At 35.8% G+C, this 22,219-nt stretch overlaps 1 protein-coding gene across 5 annotated transcripts; it reads right to left on the minus strand.

The window, feature by feature from the left end:
• Nucleotides 1–847: 847 nt before the first annotated feature.
• On the minus strand, nucleotides 848–21,861 carry LOC106772005 (bromodomain and WD repeat-containing protein 3). Of its 5 annotated transcripts, XM_022784971.1 has the most exons (27): nucleotides 21,586–21,861; nucleotides 21,354–21,434; nucleotides 20,521–20,901; nucleotides 17,416–17,570; nucleotides 16,532–16,771; nucleotides 16,131–16,240; nucleotides 15,962–16,039; nucleotides 15,787–15,887; nucleotides 14,553–14,644; nucleotides 14,032–14,162; nucleotides 13,819–13,922; nucleotides 13,662–13,739; nucleotides 13,470–13,548; nucleotides 13,145–13,313; nucleotides 12,020–12,090; nucleotides 11,675–11,755; nucleotides 11,509–11,579; nucleotides 5,083–5,179; nucleotides 4,926–4,985; nucleotides 4,759–4,813; nucleotides 4,272–4,663; nucleotides 3,397–4,205; nucleotides 2,963–3,294; nucleotides 2,313–2,875; nucleotides 1,593–2,153; nucleotides 1,391–1,449; nucleotides 848–1,268 (listed from the first exon to the last, which is right to left on the minus strand). In XM_022784971.1, exons 2-27 carry the CDS (start codon nucleotides 21,407–21,409, stop codon nucleotides 1,067–1,069), a joined length of 5,127 nt encoding a protein of 1,708 aa, XP_022640692.1. In that variant the 5' UTR covers nucleotides 21,410–21,434; nucleotides 21,586–21,861; the 3' UTR covers nucleotides 848–1,066. The 5 variants fall into 5 exon arrangements, with proteins under 5 accessions (XP_022640692.1, XP_022640690.1, XP_014513591.1 ...); XM_022784969.1 differs by having other exon boundaries at nucleotides 2,313–3,294; XM_014658105.2 differs by having other exon boundaries at nucleotides 1,067–1,268; nucleotides 2,313–3,294; nucleotides 20,521–20,887.
• Between the last annotated feature and the right edge of the window lie 358 nt (nucleotides 21,862–22,219).

Genomic DNA, 22,219 nt, shown 5'->3' on the forward strand with positions numbered 1-22,219 from the left:
TACACTCCATGCACTGCCACGTGGATTCCACTAGCNTCTTCCACTTTCTGAGTCCTACACTCCATGCACTGCCACGTGGATTCCACTAGCAGCACATTCCACCTTCCCTACTGCCACACGATTCTCAATAGGAAGAATTAAATGAACTGTAAAACTTGTCTTCCACTTACATGGAAAACTGGAGGGACGTGACACATGTACTCCACTAAGATAGAGAATTAATGGGATGTGACAAATAACATGTTGATACTCAAATTTTATGTAATTTAATACATTTTACAAAAAAATCATATTTACAAGCCGCTGCGCATGAATACTTTTACATATTTAATACATATACATCCATAATACATACAAAAACAATAATTGACTTATTTTAATTCATTCTTTTATTTCAAAATAACAAATAAAAATTTTCACTCTTTAATACTGCTTTGAAACAAAATATTTGTATAGCTTGACTCAAACCATATATTTTCTATTTATTACTGAATATTAGCAAAAATAAAATCAATCCATTGATAATAGATATAAATGATTGTTGACAAAAGCAAAATCAATCAAATATTACACTAATTAAAATTATTTAAAAATTAATGCTACTTAAAAATAATAGTCCAGTGATTATAATAAACTACTTTAAAATTAATATTTTATACATTATACTTTAAAATCCTAGTTATAGTCTTCATAAATTAATTACTATATATATCTTTAAATTTATCAAAGAAAATGTAAATCATCGAGCACTACTGTAAATTAATGTCAGACTAAGTGAAAGTTGAAAAGTATGAATTGGAAGGTTATATTGAATATTAAAGTCATCTTCAAAGGAGACAGATTCAAATTTGAAATCAAAGTTATAAAGCCGAAGATGCTTCATAACGGCAATTGGCATTAAAAAGGATGAGTTCGTATATATACACGTGATAGCTGATATTTACCCACCACCTATGCCCTTCACCATTTCTATAAAACCAACTTAAATACCAACTAATTCTCCAAAATTGGATTAAAGAATGAAAAACAATGTTAGAAGAAACCTATAAAACCCAATTTGGGCCTTCTATACCCTTTCAAGTTTCTTTCTAAACCAGTCTGATATTCTCCTGATCTTGCCCAACAGCTGAACATTTTTTGTAATTCTAAAGAAGTCTTCGGCATTTGATAACATTACCATTATGTCATGCTTTACACCTTCCACAGTACGATAGTAGTCATTCTCCAACCTTGACTGAATCAATTCAGGATAGAGTGGGACGGGAAACCTGTAAAACAAATCCAAAGATGACAAATTAACTCAGGTTTAACCTAATTGCTAGAACAAGATTGTATGCAAAACGACAGCCACATCAATCCTCTCTGTTTTCCTAGACAGAAACTTTAATACCTGTTTGCAAACTCTAATTTTTCAGCTACTTTGTTCAACGCTTGGATATCAAATTTCTCCTGAATTGAGGGAAATACAAACAATGAGAAACGCTCCACCCACCACCCTTTAAATCAAAATTAGAACTTTGCATCTTGCAAGTATCAATAAGCCTCTAATTCAGTGAAAGAACATAGGCTAATAAAGTTTTATATTTACTTACCCTGCGGTCCAATTTAGTGAAGTAGGAAAGCAGCTTATCTCTGATTGTGTGATCAATATGGGGATGCTTCCATTGAATCTCAGGATCAGGATCACGTAGTTCCCACGGACTATGCAGATGATTCTCGGTTGGATCATTCTTGTACTGGATCTGATACCTTTCCCAAGGACTATCAGGGAAGTCATGAGATTTGGCCTGCACTGAAATAATTCTACCATCCCACCAGTTTCCACCATCCCCGTCTCCATTTCTCCACCAGACCTTGCATTTATCTCTCGAAGACCAATTTCTCTTCATGGCAGTATCATACCATGTTTTCTCAACAACAAAATCAGAGAAGTCATTCAATTCAGGTAGGGTTAATTTAAACATTTTGCCATGCACGTATGAAGAAGGATCCACAAATTTAAGTTTAAGTTTACAACAGCTGTCCCCGGAACCTGGGAGATCAGCGTACTCAAGCTCTTCAACCTTGCAAATTTCAGAAAAGCCTAGTCCTATAACTGATCTCCATGGACCTGTTTCAGATGATGAACATGACTCTAAGTACTCTTGATGTCCCTGGCAATCAAATATCAGGAAGATGAATTAGGAAGCAGATTACAAAACCAACCAAATAAGGATAAGAGCATAAACTAGGAAACAGATTAGGGAAACTTGATTTCCAAGAGTCTATGAACTATTTATTACAAACCATAACGCAAACAAAATGTAAAATACCTGTCTAAAGTACACAACTTCATCACCAAGTTGAGGAATATATCGGTAACTATCATCATGCATTGATAGCATCAGCCATGACGAATTTTTGACATGATGGTTTGACACCCTTCGAGTTAAAGAGCCACCAGGATTACTGGGAATATGTTCATCACGCCTATGTCTAGAAGTCCTAGTTCTACGATGAAGTTGATCAGACACTTTGGTAGAACAGTCTTCCCAATCAGATTTTCCCCTCGAACTTTGACCCCCATGAATTTTAACCCTTCTGTTTGAAGTGCTTGGCTCCTCAGAAGTTGTTTTTATCCTTACAGATCGTGATCGGCGTATAGGATCACTTAAAACATCAGACAAACCAATTCCTAAACCAAGTTGATTGCTGAAAACCGAATTATGTTCTTCAATATCACAATCAAAAGATTCAAAACCATCTTGATTGACTTTTCCTTTATGCGACTTATCCCTTTCACGAACGTAATCTCTTCTCTTGTCAGAATATGAATGCAGTAGCTGTGGAGTACTAAATTTTCTGTCATCTTCACCTTCTGGTAAAAGATTAGGACCTGTAATAGAGGAATTTCCAGATATAACAATACCTCTAGCACCAGTTGAATCTGCCTTAGAACTAACAAATTTTAGTTTGCAAGGACCTTCGGTTTCAGATGAAATCTGTTTCTTTTTAATAATTAGCTTGGTTGATTTCACAGGTGCTTTCATTTTCAGGTCAGCAGAGTGGCTTGAGTGAACAGCTTCATTGTTTTCTAACGAGTCCTCCGCACATTTGCCAGACCCAGACTGGCATTTACTAACACCATTGAACTTCTCATAACCAGATGTCCAGAAGGCATCATCATTTGGCTGAGCATTTCCAGATAACAAAGGTTCGGGTGAGGAAATTTTAAGTGCATCTTCAAAACCAGTCAGCCCTTTATTAATCATACTACCGGCAGTCTCTAACTCGCCAATCATATGTTCTGATCTCCTGCAAAACATGGTAGTGAAAAACATTGGATTCCGAAGACATTGCCAAATAGAAAATGAAGCAGTATCATAAACATTTTTTTTTACATTTATCTTTACTTACCCATTGGCATTGTGTTTGAGATGATCATCATTTTCAGCATCAGTCAGTAAAGTATCCCCTGATCTTGACAGTTCATACGTGAGTGTCTCCACCTTTCTGCACTGATCTGTGTTTTCCTCAACATATCTAGATGGATCCAGATTATTTGTAGCATTCTCAGTTTGAATCTTATCATCATTTTCATCTCCATTGTGCCTTTGGGGAAGTTCAGAATTAGTTGCAGTCATAGAAGATAGCACAGAGTCCAAAGATTTTGAATCTGGAAAAGTTTTATGATGGCATTCTCGGGGTTGAGGTCTAGAAGACTGACATACCATATTATCCTCAGTCTCACAAGTAGGTTTTGTGTCCTCTGTGGGCACACTCTTCTTAGAATCACGAAGTGACAACTTAAGTACCAGTCTTGGTCTACTTTCAACATTTGACTGGGATTCAGAGCATACAGGAGGCTTCGATGCATTTACAAACTTTTTTAACTGAGACTTTTTAAATTCATCATGCTTCACGTCCATTTCCCTCTCAGGCTCACTAAAATCGTCTGGATCTTGGAAACTGTCTGATGATTCATCATTGGAATCATTATCTTCCTCATCAGTAGATGTTTCATCAATTTGAGAGAACATATGGCGAGCATTATGTGCAGCAACTCTCTGGGGTCTTGATGTCTTTGCTTTTGAAGATTTCCTTTTTGATGATTTTGAACTGCCCTTGGATTTCTTACTAGGTCTGTTACTTCCAGAAGTATTACCATTACACTCATCCAAATTCCTTTTTCTAACGCGCCTTCCAGAGGAAGTCGTTACCTCAACCTGAGAAACATTAAGATCAGATCATTTGTAATTAATTATTGATCAAACAAAAAAGAAGACACTTACTCCAACGTTATGTTTTTTCCTTCTTGATCTTCTAAGGCCATCCTTATTACTAGAGTCATCTTCGCTGCCCTCTAGATCACTAGAAGAGATGACACTCCCTTGTGCAGCTGCACTAGAAGTATCATCATTCACATTGTATTCAGAATCAGTATCCTCACTTACAATCATGTCATATTCTGGTTCCCATAACGTGGCATCTAAGAAATCTAGTTGTGGCTCAACCATTACATCCAAATCTACCAAAGGTATGACTGGGAAGTCCAGACCTTGGCCAACACTAAAATCTGGGCCGACAGCGTATTTTATCAGCGAAGGACGCCATTCAATGCCAAGAGCACCAAGTCGACGTTGCTGAAATTGACTCTGATAAGGTTCTGGATATGGCACCATGCCTGGCATAAAAGAAAAATTGTAAGAAATTAGCATCCTATTAAACATAAGAATTACAAAATAAGCCACAACATACTAGAATAAAAAAGTAACATACTAGAATCACACAGAGGTTCCTGAATGTTTCTTCGATGTGGTGGAAGTTGAGTCTCCTGCATCAGATGTGACATAGGTTAGCTGGGTATGCCACAGAAAATTTCAACAATCTTATCAAGTCAAACATACTGACAATCAACAAAATACAGAAGCGCATGGACTATCAACCTGATCAAGAACATTTCCCTGAGTATCTTGAATAAGGGGTCGGTAATCTCCAAGAAAAAACTGCCAGAAAAAAAAAAAAAAAAAAATAGACATAAATTTACTTGCCATAAATTTTATATTGATTTCAAAAACGGGTAGGGGAGGAATATTTTACCACCTGATCATATTTTGCATCCTTTTGGGACTCGCCTTGACCTGTGTTCAGAAAATATATTTGTCCAACATCATCTGAGAGCACAATTGATGTTCCATCCCTAAAATGACAATGTTTTAACAAATTACACCGTCAGAGATCGTGATGGCTACAAAAATGACAATTCATGTGTGTGACACGAAACACTAAAGATCAGCAAGGTAGACATATAGTCGTCAGGCTTTTCCCATTTGGACACAAAGCAGCTTAAGCTCATAACTTGACATAATTGATACACAAAAATGATAATGGTATTTCAGTGTTAGCATGGTTCCAGACAATTAACATTGGTAACAAGTAAAAATATTACTTAGTTGAACTGAATATAGAACAGATAACTATAGTCCATACAACAAGATAGCAGTCAAGTGTTCTTACTTATTGGCTTTCGCTTTAAAGCAACATAGTGGTCTAGTGTTTAATGCTTACTCTCCATTCTTATATTAAAAATTGAATTTAAGCAAAAATGTAGAGGACACGTTTGGTTTAAATTTAAGAAGAATTACTTTTAAAATAGTTGATGCTAAAACAATTATTTCAGATAAATTAATATTAAAAAAATTAGTTTGGGTTTGAGTTTTAGAAGTTACAGTAGAGAGAAAATACAATAAAAAGTGACGAGGACCTCAAAAGAATATCAAACATTTGAAGAGAAAGAATGGACGGGATGGTTACTCAAGAGAGAAAGATAGGAGCAAGATCAAAGAAGGCTGAATACCCTTTCAAGTCCTTAAAGGTTTATATTGCCTTCATTTCATCCCTAAATATGTCAAAAATTAAAATAAGATTTGGTATTCCCGTTTGTCCTTCAAATGGATGACACCATCAGTTTTGCTGACATGGCACATTATGTGATGTGTCGTCACCATGTTTTTCACGTGGCTGTCAACTAAACTGAAATATAATTAATGTTAACATTTAATATTCAAAAAGTTTTTATGTCTTCGAACAAGCTGATAGGTTCTTTTAATCAAGAACCTATAGAAAACACACGTTACACACACCGAACACTCAACCCCGAATTGTATAACCTCTCTTTATTACTAAACAGTCAAGAATACATGTTCAGAGAGCTTAACCTCCCCCTACAGGACAAACAAGATCCTGACAATTGATTATTATCCAAAAACTAACTCTAACAATTAAACCCAATCCCCTTTTATACAACCCCTTTCCCNCTTTTCCTAACTGCCAAGACAATCTCCTATCAATACTCCATCTCCTTCAACAACCTTGTCCTCAAGGTTGAGCTCAGGATATCGGTACTAGGTCGTTGCCCTGTCTTCCCATGTCCGTTGCTTGCCTTTCAATCTCTCCCTTCAAAAGATGAGGCAGTATGGTGGCACATTTATAGGATCCAACCTTCCTTGAGTGGGATTCGGTGTTATTTATTAGGTGGCGGAGGCAATCCGGGTATCTCTCGAAATACCCGTTAGTGCAGCTGCAACACTGCTTCTAATTCAACTTTCTACGCCTCCATCAAATCACCATCCCACTCATCGTTCTCCTCTGTCTCCACCAGGCTCGAGTCCCACACCAAAGTCCCTGACTCAGCATCCACTAGCTTCAATAAAGTTTTTTGTTCCATCAGTTGTCGCGACAAAGCTAGTTCACCCCTTATGTTTACCATCTTGTCCCCCACGTTATATATCATCATCATTATTTCGTCCCAATTAATCCTAACTTCTCCAAGTTTCGCCAACCACTCATCCACTCCGCCCAACTCGACTAAATGGAGTCTTTCCTCGACCTCCGCCTCCGCCAAAACGATTGCGACCTTCTTACAGCATCCTCTTGTCGACTTTCTCTGCCCATCCCCCAAACTCACCTGATAAGGGGGCGCATCCTCTATGGGCAGCTTTAGTTCCTCCGCTAACCTCTGTCTGATAAAGTTGTGACTGGCCCTGCTGTCGACCAAGACCAGCACTCTCCGATCTCCTATCATTCCAGTCAACTTCATAGTTTTGGGTGAGTCAACCCTTCCGCCGAGCAAGCAAACAATTCCATAGATCTCAGCTCTGGTTCAACCCCGTCACCTGCGCCATCCACCTCATCCTCCGCCAGAAGCAGAATGCGTAAACTCTTCCCCGAACACCGATGGCCTGGTGCAAACGGACCCCGCACCGAAAACAGCGGCCTTCTTCCCGTTTTTTCAGAAATTCTGGGTAAGGTAAATTCCTTACCATTCTTCCCTGATTGTCGCCTCCTTCAACGAGACCACCTCTCACGCTATTCGCTGTCACCGAACCTTCCCTTAGGTTCGACCCACTTCCCTCCATTCCTTCAGAACGGTTCAACGGCTGTCGATCAACTTCTCCTCGAACGACAGTGGTCGAGGCTTGCGAACCCACGGCATTTAGCTTTACGTCGTTCCAACTTCCTCCTCTCGTTCTCGATATCGCTTCCTCCACATCACATGCGATTCTTATCGCACCCTCCAATTCTTTGGTATCTTGAATACGTACTTGACCCTTAATGTCATCCCGTAATCCTGCCAAGAAAAAGCCTAATGAAAGTTCCTCCAACAACCCTTGTAGCTGTCCCAATAACATCTCGTAGCTTCTAGTGAATTCCTCCACCAATCCTTCTTCTCACAGCGTCGCTAACTGTTCGTACACCGTCCCACGACATCCTCCTCCGAAACGATTTATCAACGCTGCTTTCAAACCCGGCCAAGAACAGTTCTTGGCTTTATCTTTCCAGATTTTGAACCAATAGGTTGCACTCCCCTCCATGCTAATATAAGCAAGCTCCACCTTATCCTCCTCTGGCACCTTCTGTATGTCAAAGAAACGTTTTGCCTTGTTAATCCAGTCGTGCGGTTCTTGCCCATCAAATCCCGGTAAGTCTACTCTCTTCTGCCAATTCTGTCGTATCCCCCCATTATTACGCCTCCCATTGTTATCGTTCACGGAGCTACTTCCCCCTTTGGAGCCTCCATCATGATTATTCCGACCTCCGCCCATCATCTTCATCATTTGCTGTAAGTCGCGTCTTATTGCCACCGTCTCCTCCTTAATACCCTCCACGGTGATCTCAAGATTGTCTATCCTCCCCTCTGAATTGCTGTCCATCGCTGATTCTCGCCCTTCTTGATCCGGCAAGTTAGACCAAATGATAGGTTCTTTTAATCAAGAACCTATAGAAAACACACACCGAACACTCAACCCCGAACTGCATAACCTCTCTTTATTACTAAACAGTCAAGAATACAAGTTCAAAGAGCTTAACCTCCCCCTACAGGACAAACAAGATCCTGACAATTGATTATTATCCAAAAACTAACTCTAACAATTAAACCCAATCCCCTTTTATACAACCCCTTTCCCNCTTTTCCTAACTGCCAAGACAATCTCCTATCACAAGTCCTTTTTTCTTTTTCCTTCTTATTCTAACCCGTCCTTTCCCCAACCCATCACCACCACTCATCCAATTCAAAATTCTAATCCCCACAAACTGGATGGGATTTCGATTCTGAAGCTACTCCTAACAAGGGAATTTGTGTTCCCTAGTCAGGGTCAACTCCAAAAGTTAGTCATGATTTTGAAGTTGCTCCTAACAAGGGCAACTTTGTTCCCGAGACAGGGTCAAATCTAGAAATTAGTCCTCCGGATAATTTCTTCCATATAAAATATCAAAGGAGACAAAAGCAACCCAACCAACCTGATCCAAGAACAGCACCAATCATCTGACCTTGGGGTAAGTGTTCCTTCTTCTAACACCCTTGAACATTTGGAAAATTCCTTGAATATTAATTGTGAACCTAATCTCGATGACTTGGCCCATTGCTTTGAGAAAAAGAACTCAATCTTGCACCAAGTATCCTATTTCTCATTTTGTGACTACTAAAAACCTATCTATGCAGCACCAGAGTTTCGTCTTTATCATTGATGCAATTCAAGTCCCTACTTCAATTCAAGAAGTATTGAAGGATGAGAATTGGGTTCAAGCCATGAATGAAGAGATGAGTGCCATAGAAAAGAACCAAACACAGGAAATTGTTAACAGGCCACTAGATGAAAATGCAGCAGGATGCAAATAGGTTGATAATGTAAAGTATAAATCAAATGACACAATAGAATGTTACAAAGCAAGGTTAGTTGCTAAAGGATTTACTCAAACTTATGCTATTGATTATAAGGAGACATTTGCTCCAATGACAAAGATGAACACGGTTAGAATCATTCTTTCATTGGCAACTTATTTTGGTTGGGAATTGCAACCATTTGATGTAAAAAATGCTTTCTTGCATGGACAATTAGAGGAAGAGGTCTATATGGAAATTCCCGCAAGTTTTAGGCCTATGGAAGAAGAGAATAAAGTTTGTAGGTTGAAGAAAGTCTTGTATGGACTCAAGCAGTCACTTCATGCTTGGTTTGGTCGGTTCACTCATGTTATAATCTTCATGAGGTATCGACAAAGTCAAGGTGACCATACCTTGTTCATCAAGCATTATCCAAAAGGTAAACTTTCACTACTTAATCTATGTTAATGATATGATTGTTGCAGAAGATGATGAACATGAGAAACAAATCTTGAAGGAAAAACTTGCTTGGTAATGAAGGATCTAAGAAAGTTGAAGTACTTCCTTGGGATAGAAGTCGCTTACTTGAAGAAAGGCATCTTTACTCCCAAAGAAAGTATGTTATTGATCTTGTCAAAGAAACAAGTATGACTGATCACAAGACCACTGGAGTTGCTATAGAACAAAACCATAAAACTAGGAGTAATAAATCAAGGCCGATATCAAAGACTTGTTTGGAAGCTCATTTGCTTAGCTCACACCAATGGATATAGCCTATATTGTGAGTGTTGTTTAGTCAGATCATGCATGATTCAAAGGAGAGACATTTAGAAGTTGTAAACAAAATCCTTCAATATTCGAAGGGAAGGGGATTATTGTTCAAGAGATAGATTGACACTTTATTAAACAAAAATTGGATGGTGACCTTATCACTACTTCCTTATGTCCCATTTGGACTTCAGTTAGTGGATTTGTTTACAAAAGGTCTTCCCACCGAGCAATTTTATGATCTCACATGCAAGCTGGGAATGATAGATATCCATTCACCAACTTAAGGGAAAGTGTTGTTTGTTGGATATTAAATGCAATACAAAAAAGTTGTTGGTAGCATGTTAAATTACTAAAAGTTGTTGGAAGATTCTAGAGATCTCTTGTAATTATTACTTTAGAGTTTGAGTTCTCTATATATAGAAGTGGATATCCTATTTTGCATCAATTGAATACAAATCTTCTTTCTTTTATATTAATTCTTTCTAGTATAGAGAGATCCATTACCAGTTTGAGGGGGAGTTTTGTTAGTAGGACATTAGGTTTATTGTTAGAAGTTGTTAGAAGATTTAAGGATCTCTTTGTAACCAATACTTTAGGGTTACAATTCTCTATATATAGAGGCTGATGTATTGTTTCAAATTAATCAATTACATATAATCTCCTCTTATTCAGATTAATCCTTTTCAAGTGGCCCTACAACGGCTAGATGTCAATATAGATTCCTAAATGTTCTGCTTCAGGAGGAGATATATATGTCTCAACCCTCTGGCTTTGTAATGATTAGTACTTGGTATTCAAATTAAAGAAGGCAATTTATGGTCTCAAATGGACTCCTATAGCCTAGTTTGACATACTGGAATCCACTATGTTACAGTTTTAATTTAAGGCTGCTACACATTTGTCATTCTTCTTTGTTTGTCTATTCACATAGTCCTGCAGTGGTCCTCATCTTTGTCTATGGGAATGATATAATTGTCACTACAACAATTATTTGTTGATTCAGTCTTCATGCTGTACTCTCTTGCACCCTGTTTGGATAGTCATCAAAATATAAAAGAAATAGGAAATGGTAGAAATTGGGATGAATTGAAGTGGAATTTTAAAGCTGTTTCATTAAATGGAATTAAGACGAGAAGAATTATTTCTTTTAGTTGTTTAATTAGATTGAAAAATGAAAGGAAAAAAATAGGTGTGTGGTGTACTTAGAGTGTGGTTTTACTTTCAGGTTCTTTGTAAGGCTATAAATAGTGAAACCTTAACTCAGTTCATTTTTCAGCATTTATAGAACTTTCTATAACTCTCATCTCTATTATCTTGATACCTTAACTCAGTTCACTTTTCAGCATTTATAACATTTTTCTTTAACTCTCAGCTCTATCACTTGACAGCGAATACATAGCTGTAAAGTTTGGATCACCAAACAGATTATGAAAGTGAAAGACAGATGGGTGTGGAAGACATTCACTGCGTATCACCAAAGTGAGGAACAAACTAAAATCTATTAAGAGAAAAAGAAAATATATACAAGAATGGAATTATTAAATGAAAAACAAAAATATAAAAAACCATTCAAGACAATTATTCTAGATACTTACGGAGAAAACTTCCCATCAACCAACTTAAAGCGTCCAATTTCATATGTTCGAATGGGTATGCCCTCCCAAATCTGGAAAAATAATATACCAGAAAGGCATAAATTAATGTGTTGCAAAGAATGTTTAAACCTTGAGATTTTTAAGGACCCAAATAAAAGAGGCTTACATCCCAAACAATGGTTCGTCCATCATAGCCAGCACTCATAGCTATTCGAGGGTTGAAAGGGTGAACATCCAAAACATAAGACTGCAACCATTAAAGAATCACAATTTAGTCATGATAGAACTGTACAAATTCAAATCAAGAAAGAAAAAAAATAAGAGGCTATAACTTAGCCCAATAAGAAAAGTATGAGCAAATTTCAACTTTTAGTCCAACAAATACTAAGCATGTTTCCAATGGAGAAAAATTAGCCCCACACAAAATACAGAAAGGATGGGGGTAGAGAAAGATAGACGACAGATTATGCAGATTCTCAACTAAAAAAAAAAAGAAAGAATTAGGTCTTACTGATTCAGTATGACCAGTCAAAGAGTGCACTAAGCTTCCATCAACTGCATTCCAAACACATATTCTGCAATCTTCAAGAAGAGAAGACAAGTACTCAGTTAAAGCAAGCAACAACCTTCTCTCCACATCAAATAACATAAGATTGATTATCTATACAAGAGAAGGGAAGGGATCACAAAGTTGTGAATGTAGGTTATGTCAAATGTATAAAATTATCATGAAAATTATCAATCAATGTGATTGGATAATGTTGCAAATAAAAGGAGTTCTACGTTGGTTAAGAATGAGAGCAGCAAGGGGGGTATCACATGAGCAAAAGATGTACAAGTACAAATTGCCTGATGGGGATAATAAAATATCAATTGCATAGTAAACCAAGGAACATATAGATCGTATATAATGCTTAGTGATATATGAAACAATAGCAAACATATTCTCTACCCCACAATCCACAAGGGATAAAAAAATCAATTGTGACACTAAACATCTCTAAGCCATGTTGTGGTAATAAAATATCAATTGCATGCGAAACCAACATATGTAACAGCAGCAAGCAGTAGTACACAGTAGTAGCAAGTAGAAAAATATGCATGCTCCAAGGCAGATTTGTTTATAAGAAAATCCATTTTCAAATGCAGTATTAGACAAATTGGATCCTTTACATATTTCAACTAGTGTTCGGACCTCAAGTTTGTTGCAATGATAGAATCACTCGCAATATTCAAGATAGTTTCCAATTTGATGCTTGTGTAGACCTCAATTACCATGAGGCTTAAACTCAACCACAAAGGGTTTGAGCCCCACAGTGAGCACCAAAGACACTTTTTAAGAACAAAATCATGAGGCCCATGTGACCAAAAGCAACAATCTCTCAAATGTAGCGAGTCTAACAATATAGTGTACTTGAGGCCAGAAAAATTCTATATTATGTAACTGTAGTTAGTTATCATATCAAAGAATTAGTATTTAAAACAATAGATCTGCAACAGAGTTAATTGATTGTGATTGACCATGATTTATATACAAGATGCTACCAATATAATATACTTAAGTATACAAAAAATATATAATTTGCAGGTTAAAATTTCCCTGCTCCAGTATTTCTTTTAGCAAGTACATCTTTACCCATAATAGCTGCAAGCACAAAGCGATTATCCAGACTCCATATAATCATATTGACACCACGAGGAGTAGGTAGCAATCTCTGCCTTGGACCACCTCGTGGAGGTTGGGGAGGCAGCGGTGGTGGTGGCACTTTTAGATGATATGCGCGAGTCCAACGTCCTACTTTTCCCTGAAACAGAAGAGGAAATCATATTTAACATGGAAAGCAAGGGTAGGAAATGAACCTACACATGCCACAGATCCCCAAAACAATTCTGGAAAAGAAAATGCCTTCAAGAATAAAAGTAGACCAAACTTCAATGGTAATCCAATTAAAGGAGCTCACATGAGATTTACGGGATCTGGGAACCCATATAATTGCACTTCCATCACGAGAGCAGGTAACTATGTTATCATGACAATACCTGAAATATTATGACAGGTATGCAACATATATTTAGTAATGAGAGACGGGGAGTTGTTACATTAAATAAAACTAACCAGGGTAGAAAAAATTATAGCAAGCGCTAGCATATACCAGAAATTTCGAAACTTCAGTGTATTTTCTTCTTTCCAGGGATCAGATGTTAAAATTTTTGAAGCCACAGAGCAACCACTGCATGCAGAATAGCAAAGATAATAAGGACCATTACAAAGCAAAACAAACAAGCGTAGATCTAGCCGGGATGGCTAACCTAAACTGTACATAATTAACATCATTTTCGTGACCAGATAATAAATCCATCTCATGTATTGGTTGTTCTGAGTCATCAGTGCTGGGCTTCAACGCACTCCACACCTGCAAATTGCAGTAATTTTCAACATAGCATAGAAGCGATATTATATAAGCTAATAAGTATTCCTGAGAGAAAATAGGAAATTTGTGAATAGTACAACAATAAACCTACCCTGGCGAAAGTATCAGAGCTACCAGTAACAAAAACAGTTCCATTTGCATTATATGCACAACAAAGTACTTGATAGCTTTGTTGACCATTGCTTGACGATGGCAAACTAGCTGGTGGAGCATTGCTCTTCCCTGCAAAAGTTTATAATTCCTCAATAAATAATAACCTAATAACAAAAAAGTAATCATTTCAGTCAGCAAGTCAGACTACTGATCTAGAAGGTTTAAGTAAAAAGTCATCCATTTGAATGTCTAAACTCGAATAGTTTGACTTGAACAAGATTTGATAATTCCATCCACTATTCCAAGTGTAGTATTTATTTAAAACACATGTTGAAATATAAAAAGATCTTTTTTTTATTTTTATATTGGATTTAGATTATAATAGAATATAATTTATCCAGCTTAAAAACTGAATAGATTGTACCACCATATAAAATTTAATATGGTAAAAAATGCTAAACTCAGCCACTTCCAATTCTAGACCTGATCTGTTAACAGAAATAGAAGCAATTAACTGACCATTTATAGCATCTGGAGGCCGAGGCACGTATATTCGGGGATTGTGTGAGTTCCTTGCATCCCATATTCTACAAGTTCCATCATCAGATGACCTACATAAGTCATAAAAGTTAGATTATTAACACTACAATGATGTACATGTGTGTAAAATAACGAAGAAATTAGTACAACCCCACCCCCCTAAAAAAAATGAAAAGAGGTCTGAAGTTGAGGATGTGATCACAGACATGGATCTATACAAAGGCAAGTGGATACAGCAATGGAGACAATGGTAAGCAGCATCTAAACTCGTGGGAATGAGGAAACAATGCAATAGATGATCAGGTGCTAAGAAAACAGATGCAAATACAGTAGAGCTCTTCGTTTACAGAACTTGATGACAAAGGAATTACATGGGGATGGCACCATTCGGATGCGATGTTGAAATTAAAAGGTTTTAAAATATTGAGGAAAGAAAAGAAAGAATTTGAAAAATATTTTTATTCATATTGTAATGAGTTTCAATTTGATGATAACTTGATAAACATGAAGTATTAACCCTTATTTATGCCAATACTGGACTCTTAACACTAAACAAATAACTTCTAAAAGATAAGATAAATCCCTAAGAATAAGGATCCTAGAAGACAGATTTAAGATGTGATAAGTTATTCTATAATATATGAACAAGATAGCATAAAATACTTTTCATATATTCGAACAGAAAAACTAAGTATAGTTGAATTTATTATAAATAAATAACTAATCTGCACAAGAATGAAATCATGAAATATGTTTGTCACATGACAAGTGAATCTAAAAAACAAATAAACTTTGTTAGTCATTTGGAATGGGGCAAAGAGATTAAATGTCATGCAAAGGAGTATGTTAAATTCACAACATTAGTCTTAGAGAACAGACTTTAAATCTAACTCAACATCATAAAAATGAGCTTGTAAGTGAAATTTGCACTCACTTATATATTATAATTTAGTTATATCTATAACTGATTTGGATTCTCCAACAATTATTATTTAGTACAATAATAAATATCCAAACAAAAAACTTGGTTTAACAAATAAAAAATAGTAAAGAGTTTTGTATGACACTAAACATGACCTTAGCAACTGTTTTACAATTCAATTATTTATGAATGAAATAAATAGATTAACATCAAGACTTATCTATTTTGAGACTCAAGAATCACTAGGACAATGTATAGAAAGGTAACAATAGGCTTAACTCCTAAACTTACGATAGCAGCTGGTATACAACACTGGGACTAAAAGTAATAGTATTGACAGCTCCTGTATGTCCCCGCAAAACTGATATTGGCATCCCATCTGGTAATCGCCACTGTTGTAAAGCAAATGTCAACTTAGATGCCCAAGGTTTGCATGACAACATACAAGTTAAGCTATATTACTTACAACTCTAATGACAAAATCATTTGAAGCAGATGCCACCAAAGCATTGTTTGAGCTTACAGCCAAGTCAGTAATATCACCCTTCAGTTTAATAACAACAACATCAGATGAAATGATAATAAAAGGATAACACTTGTCAAAATTACTTCCATAAACTATATTTTTTACTCACTTCATGTCCACGGCAACTAGCTAAGCAAAATGCAGTTTCCATAGACCAAATCTTGACAAGACGGTCATCAGAACCACTAATAACAAATCTCCCTGATCCGTCAAATATGGCTGCAAGATAAAATCATTTTTTAAAAATTTATAAACCATTAGTCCATCTATGAATGTAATGATTTATATGCATCTAATTTCATAACAAATCAATATTTAACTTCATAAGGAAACTCTAAGAAGAGAAAGCAACAATTATACTATAAAAACATTGGAATCAACTCTTATTGGTGTCATGTGATGCACATCTAAGTAGTGACTTTCATAAGAATAACTGAACATAAACTCAGATAATCCAGCTGCATAAAGCCACCATATTAATAGTAAGTTAGGAAGAAGAGCAATACATACCACAATAGACAGCCACACGATGCCCCCTAAGTTTTTTAATATTTTGCATTTTTTGCACCATAGTAGATGGTTTGGCAATAGCATAACACGCACTACGAATGGATGGAGCACGATGGTGTTTTGTAAAACCACCTCCAATCTCCCTTAAACTTAGCCCCTGAACCTGATTAGCCTTCATGTGAGGCCAGCGCATGTAAAGTGGAGGGGTCTTCACAATCTTGTCAGCTGTTTTTCTATCACCTGTACATACACAGGAATAAAAATAGAGTAAATATCCCATTCCTCCACATATCTATTTTGTGATTAATGTTGGGGCATGGCCAACTACAGCAACTTCCAGACATATTTAAATCCAACTTTGTTAATAAAAGCTTCAGACCAGAACAACATTTGTCAAAAGGGAACACCAGGAAGAAATTTTAAACCCTAGACAACTAACTACCTAATCAAGTCTTTAAATGTTTGGGATCTTGGATCTTCCCAGTTTAAACATGCTCATGACTACATGCCACACAATGATGCCAATCTTGGTGCAGAAGAACAAGGATGGCAACTGTAAACCATGTATATATATAGAAGCAAACATAATTTTGTAAGATTCATGTCTTCAATCAATTGTCAATTTCATCAAAGCATATAAATAAAAACAGGGTTTGATATATACCCACTCCTAACCTTTAATGCAAGCCCTAACATATGAATCATTGCCTTGAGAATATTACAAATAACTAACAGAAACTCATTAATAAATATGTATAAATTGCATATTCATTAAATTCATATGATAGACAGAAATTGTAGACATTATTTTCAGTTTATGCTTTAATGACTTGCAATCTTAGCTTGAATGATCAAGAAAAAGATTACTGTAGCTTATCACGTACTGTCAAGAAGCGAAAATGAACCATATCCAAGTAAAGTAGGAACATCAGCTGCATTAGGACTACTTCCTCCAAGTTTTCCATGTAAAGGATGGACCGTACTCAGCATCAATTGTTTCAGAAGCTTTACTAAGTGATCCTTAGTTATGTGAGGATACCTAGTAATAAAAAAAGATGAACAATAATTAAGACTTAGGTGATATCAAACAACAGCTATAGCTCACTTAAGAGAAAAGATTTCAGAACCAAATAAGAACATATATTTGGATTAAAATATGAAGCATTCTATATTTGAAAGTAATCTCTAGATGGAGATACCTCTAAGAGTATTAATCACAAACTTCCAAAATGATTTTATGTTCGTTTTCTATTTTCAAAGCAACCAATTCCAATATACCAAACTTCAAATAAATAAAAATTCTCACTAAATGCTTAATAGCAATAAACATTTAAGTATACTGGCATTGACCATAAAGTGTGGCAGCCTTTTTTTAAACGATAATCATTCATATGCACTTAAAGGTCAAGTGATAACCCATCTAATTCAGAGTATCAGTCACTGTCAACCATTCAGAGATAACTATAGTGCAGAGTATCAAAGTACCACTAAATGTTGAAGTTTAACACTTTGACTCACGAAAATACAGGTTTATTTACTTTACATTTACTATATATGTCTTTATTCTCCGAGGAGATCTTGATGAGAAGGTATATATGGAGGAACCTCTGGGATTTTCTGTTCAAGGGGAGTTGTTTGATAGTGTGTCATCTTCACAGGTCCATTTATGGCCTTAATCAATCACCTCATGCACGGTTTGGATGCTTTTGTATTGTCATCCAGCAATTTGGAATGACACGAAGTAAAGTTGGTCATTCATTATTTTAACATTATTTTTCCCATGGATGCATCTACCTAATTGTTTATGTGAATATATGTGGATGACATTGTTGTCATAGGTAGTGATAAGGAGGGTATAACCTATCCAAAACAACATCTTGTTCAGAAGTTCCAGAAAAAAGAGCTTGGTAAATTGTGGTACTTCCTTGGTATTGAAGTTGTTCAATCCAAGGGTGGTTTGGTCAAATTGCAGAGGAAATATGTTCTAGATATTTTGGTAGACATACCAATGGATCCAAGTATCAAACTTGTACCACGCCAAAGAGAGTTGAATTCAAATCCTAAAAGGTACTAATAGTTAGTTGGTAAACTAAATCATCTCATTGTGACTTGCTTGACATTGCCTTTGAAGCGAGTATAGGAAGTCAAATTATGAACTTTTTCTGTCAAGACCATTTGGGATGCGGTTGTATGAATCCTAAGATATATCCAAAATAAATACCCCTAGCAAAAGCCTTATTTATGAAGATAAAGGGAGTCCTCAAATTGTTGGATATTCTAATGTTGATGTATAGGTTCACCTAGGATATATGCTCTATTTATAGGTATTGTGTTCCTGTTGAGGGAGATTTAATATCATGGAAAACCAGGAACAAAAATGTTGAGCCAAAATCGAGTGTAGAAGCAAAATACAAGGTAATGGTTTTAGTCACCTTTGACTCATATAGCAACTGCTCAAAGAGCTCAAATTTGGATAAAATTCCAAAACGGACCTCATATTTGACAACCATATAGCATTACGTATTGTGTTTGATCCTATATTTTATGAATGAACCAAAATTGTCATTTCATAAGAGAAAAGGTGGAGTCTAAGAATACCATCACTAGATTTGTCAATGAAAGTAATAGTTGGCAGACATATTAGAAAAGGATCAAGGACCAATCACAGCTGCAACCTAATCACATGACTTATATGCTCCAACTTGAAAGGAAGTGTTATAATTATGGATCTTTATAAAATAAGGTGTAGATATTCATAATCAAGAATATACTTGCATTATTAGGAACATAATTATTACTTCTAGTATCATACCTTTATTATTAGAGTAGATCAAATCTCCTCAATTTATTGTATTTATTCCGTTTTCTCAATATAAATGAGGCACTCTTACTGTCACAAAAACATACAATTTCAGCTCAATGTCTCTCTATTTCTATGAACATATGCATGAAGCAAGTTCACAAGGATATAGCATATAAGATTTTAAAAGAGTCTTTTCAATGTAAACAAGTATATGCACCAAACTATGATCACCTTATCACAACATCTTCCACTTCAGAAAACATGTTTTGTTACAATTTTCTATCACTTGAAAAATCAAGAAAATAGTATGATGTTTTTCTAACTTTATCATTTGGTAGCTCCACTAAATAGAATGAGAGACTGAATTAATGAAGTGATCATACTTTGAGAGCTTTGGGCCTTTAGAGGTGGTTGCAAGTTTTAGGTTTTGGGTTTTCAAAACAAAACATGTTTGACAAAAATGAAGCCGAAATTGCTTTTAACTCTATTTCAAAACACTTTTACATTCATTTTCAAAACTGAGAAAAAAATATTTGTAAATTTGGTTTATTGTTTACAAAAAATACATAATTGCTACCAATGGCAAATGACCCTTCTCATAATCATCACGTGCACTGCAACCACCATTTAGAAATACCTTTAAACTAATTTAACAATTAATGAAAATTTTAAACTAATTTATTTTGAGATTAAAAAATTTATAGACAAAAAACTAATTCTCAAAAACTAATATTTATTTTTTTAAATATGAAAACTGATTGTAGTTTTTTAAATCTAAAAGCTTACAACTAAAAACCATCCCAAAAGGACCCATAACTTATAAGTAAGTAGCTTGGCCAAACAAAACTACAATTTCTTATTGTAATTAACCATATATAATAACCTTCTTAATCCCAGAGTATAATCTTAAACAACATATATTTTGAAACATAGGGAATAAGTATGTTTCTCGTTTACTGATATAATGGAAGAAAAAACGAGCTCAGGCTGATATAATACAAGTTTCTGGTAGCAGTTAACAAACATACTAAAAGTGGATCATCTTTCAACATGAAGTGTAACGAAATTTAACTTCCCATTTTACCAATATCTTGCCCTCGTAAAAAAGTATCTATACTGAAAAACTAGGCATCAGAAGTACAACCCCACATGGTAATAAAATCATCAAATATAAAGCAAAAAGTACCTGCCCACTAAATTGCTATAATCTAAAGGTAAAGAGAAGCCATCATCATCTTCTTCGGCATCATCCCCTCCGAGGTCACCACTTCTTGAAAACCAAGCATGATATCTTCTGGGTAGAAGTTGATGCTCTAAAAGTTCTTCCTTAAAATGTAGAAAAGTTCGCCTACATGGTCCCGCAGACAAAAAGTGCATGATTAAAAAGTAAACCTCCCTAAGGTCTATATCCAGATCAGTCTGAACAGCTCCCACATCCCCAGGGGGCGCCACCATTTGATCCACCTTATTTGAAACACTTAAATGTGCAACACTAAGCGAAGATGCACGACAAGAAGATTTGCTCTTCCGAGAATCCATGTTTCTAAAACACCCTGCACATAACAAACTACAGTGCATAAAATGTCCTGAATAAGCTACAAACTCCAAAACCAATCCCTGAAAAACAGCAGCATAAATACATTGTGCACTATTGCATCGTCACATCGTACAACACAAACTTTGGCTTAACAATATGACATCACCGCATCATTCCGCACAAACTATGGATTAACAAGAAACCTATCCGTTATCAATCTAAATTGAATTGAATTCAAAAACAAAGCGTCACTCTTCTAAATAGAATTGTATGGCAACGGAAAGAGTAATTGATCAAGGTAAAACCTAACCGACGTCTAATCAGTCTCGAATTTAACATTTAGTAGAAGCAAAGATTTAAAAGGAACTGGCGAGTCGCAAGTCGACGACGCCTGAGAGCTCGCGCAAAGTGAAAATAAAAGAAAGCGAAACAGTGAACTGAATAAACAAAAGTAACTGAAAATCCGAAAGACGAAGATACACCTCAAAAACGGATGAAGTTGCAGCTGCGAAGAGAGGTTGCACTTCAAAAGCCGCATGCAGATTGAAGAATGAGGGCAGAATCTGAAACCGAAAAGTGTTATTTATTTATTTCTTGAGAACGGGCACTGTTCTCAAGAAAGGGTTCAGGAGTGCAATTCGATTGAAGATACAATTCCAAAAATGCAAATCCAGAAACTGCAAGAAAATTAATCGAGCTTCCATCACCACTGACCTTTTCTGTTACGATGGATTTGGTGCAAGTGATTAACTAGGTCTTGCACCTGCAAGGGGATGGAAAAGGAAGAAAGGAAAAGATAAATCCCTTTCGAATTGGGGCTCTTGTTTCGGAAGCAATTTTGCGGTGTTTCTTGGGTGTCCGCGACGGAGCCGGGAAGAGAGCTGGATGAAATTTCAGGGGATTTTATTTACATAAAAATTGGAAGGTTTTTATAAAAATATTAATTTCAAGAAATTACGTTCAAATAAGGTACGAAAATATAACTCGCTCACTGTATCTTGCAACAGACCAAAAAGGTCAAAATAAAATCTCGAGTCTTGAGAAGTTAACGAGATTTTGAGAATTCGGGGTACTGCGGAGTCATGCTCTCGAATCGTTTGCTTTAAATGACAAATTTGCCCCTACGTGTCGTTTGTTTTGATTCCTTTTCAGCAATAATTACTTGAAAAAAATTATTACATATAACAGAAATTTTTTCAGAATAAATTAATTAAACTAACTATATGACATCATCATTATCCTTATTATAATATAATATAGAATATAAAACAAGTAGAACGTAATAATATGTATTTCAACAAAATTTTCATACAAATGTAGCATTAAAATACATTCATTTATAAATAAA

The sequence above is a fragment of the Vigna radiata genome, chromosome 8, assembly GCF_000741045.1.
Source record: "Vigna radiata var. radiata cultivar VC1973A chromosome 8, Vradiata_ver6, whole genome shotgun sequence".
Taxonomy (NCBI): domain Eukaryota; kingdom Viridiplantae; phylum Streptophyta; class Magnoliopsida; order Fabales; family Fabaceae; genus Vigna; species Vigna radiata.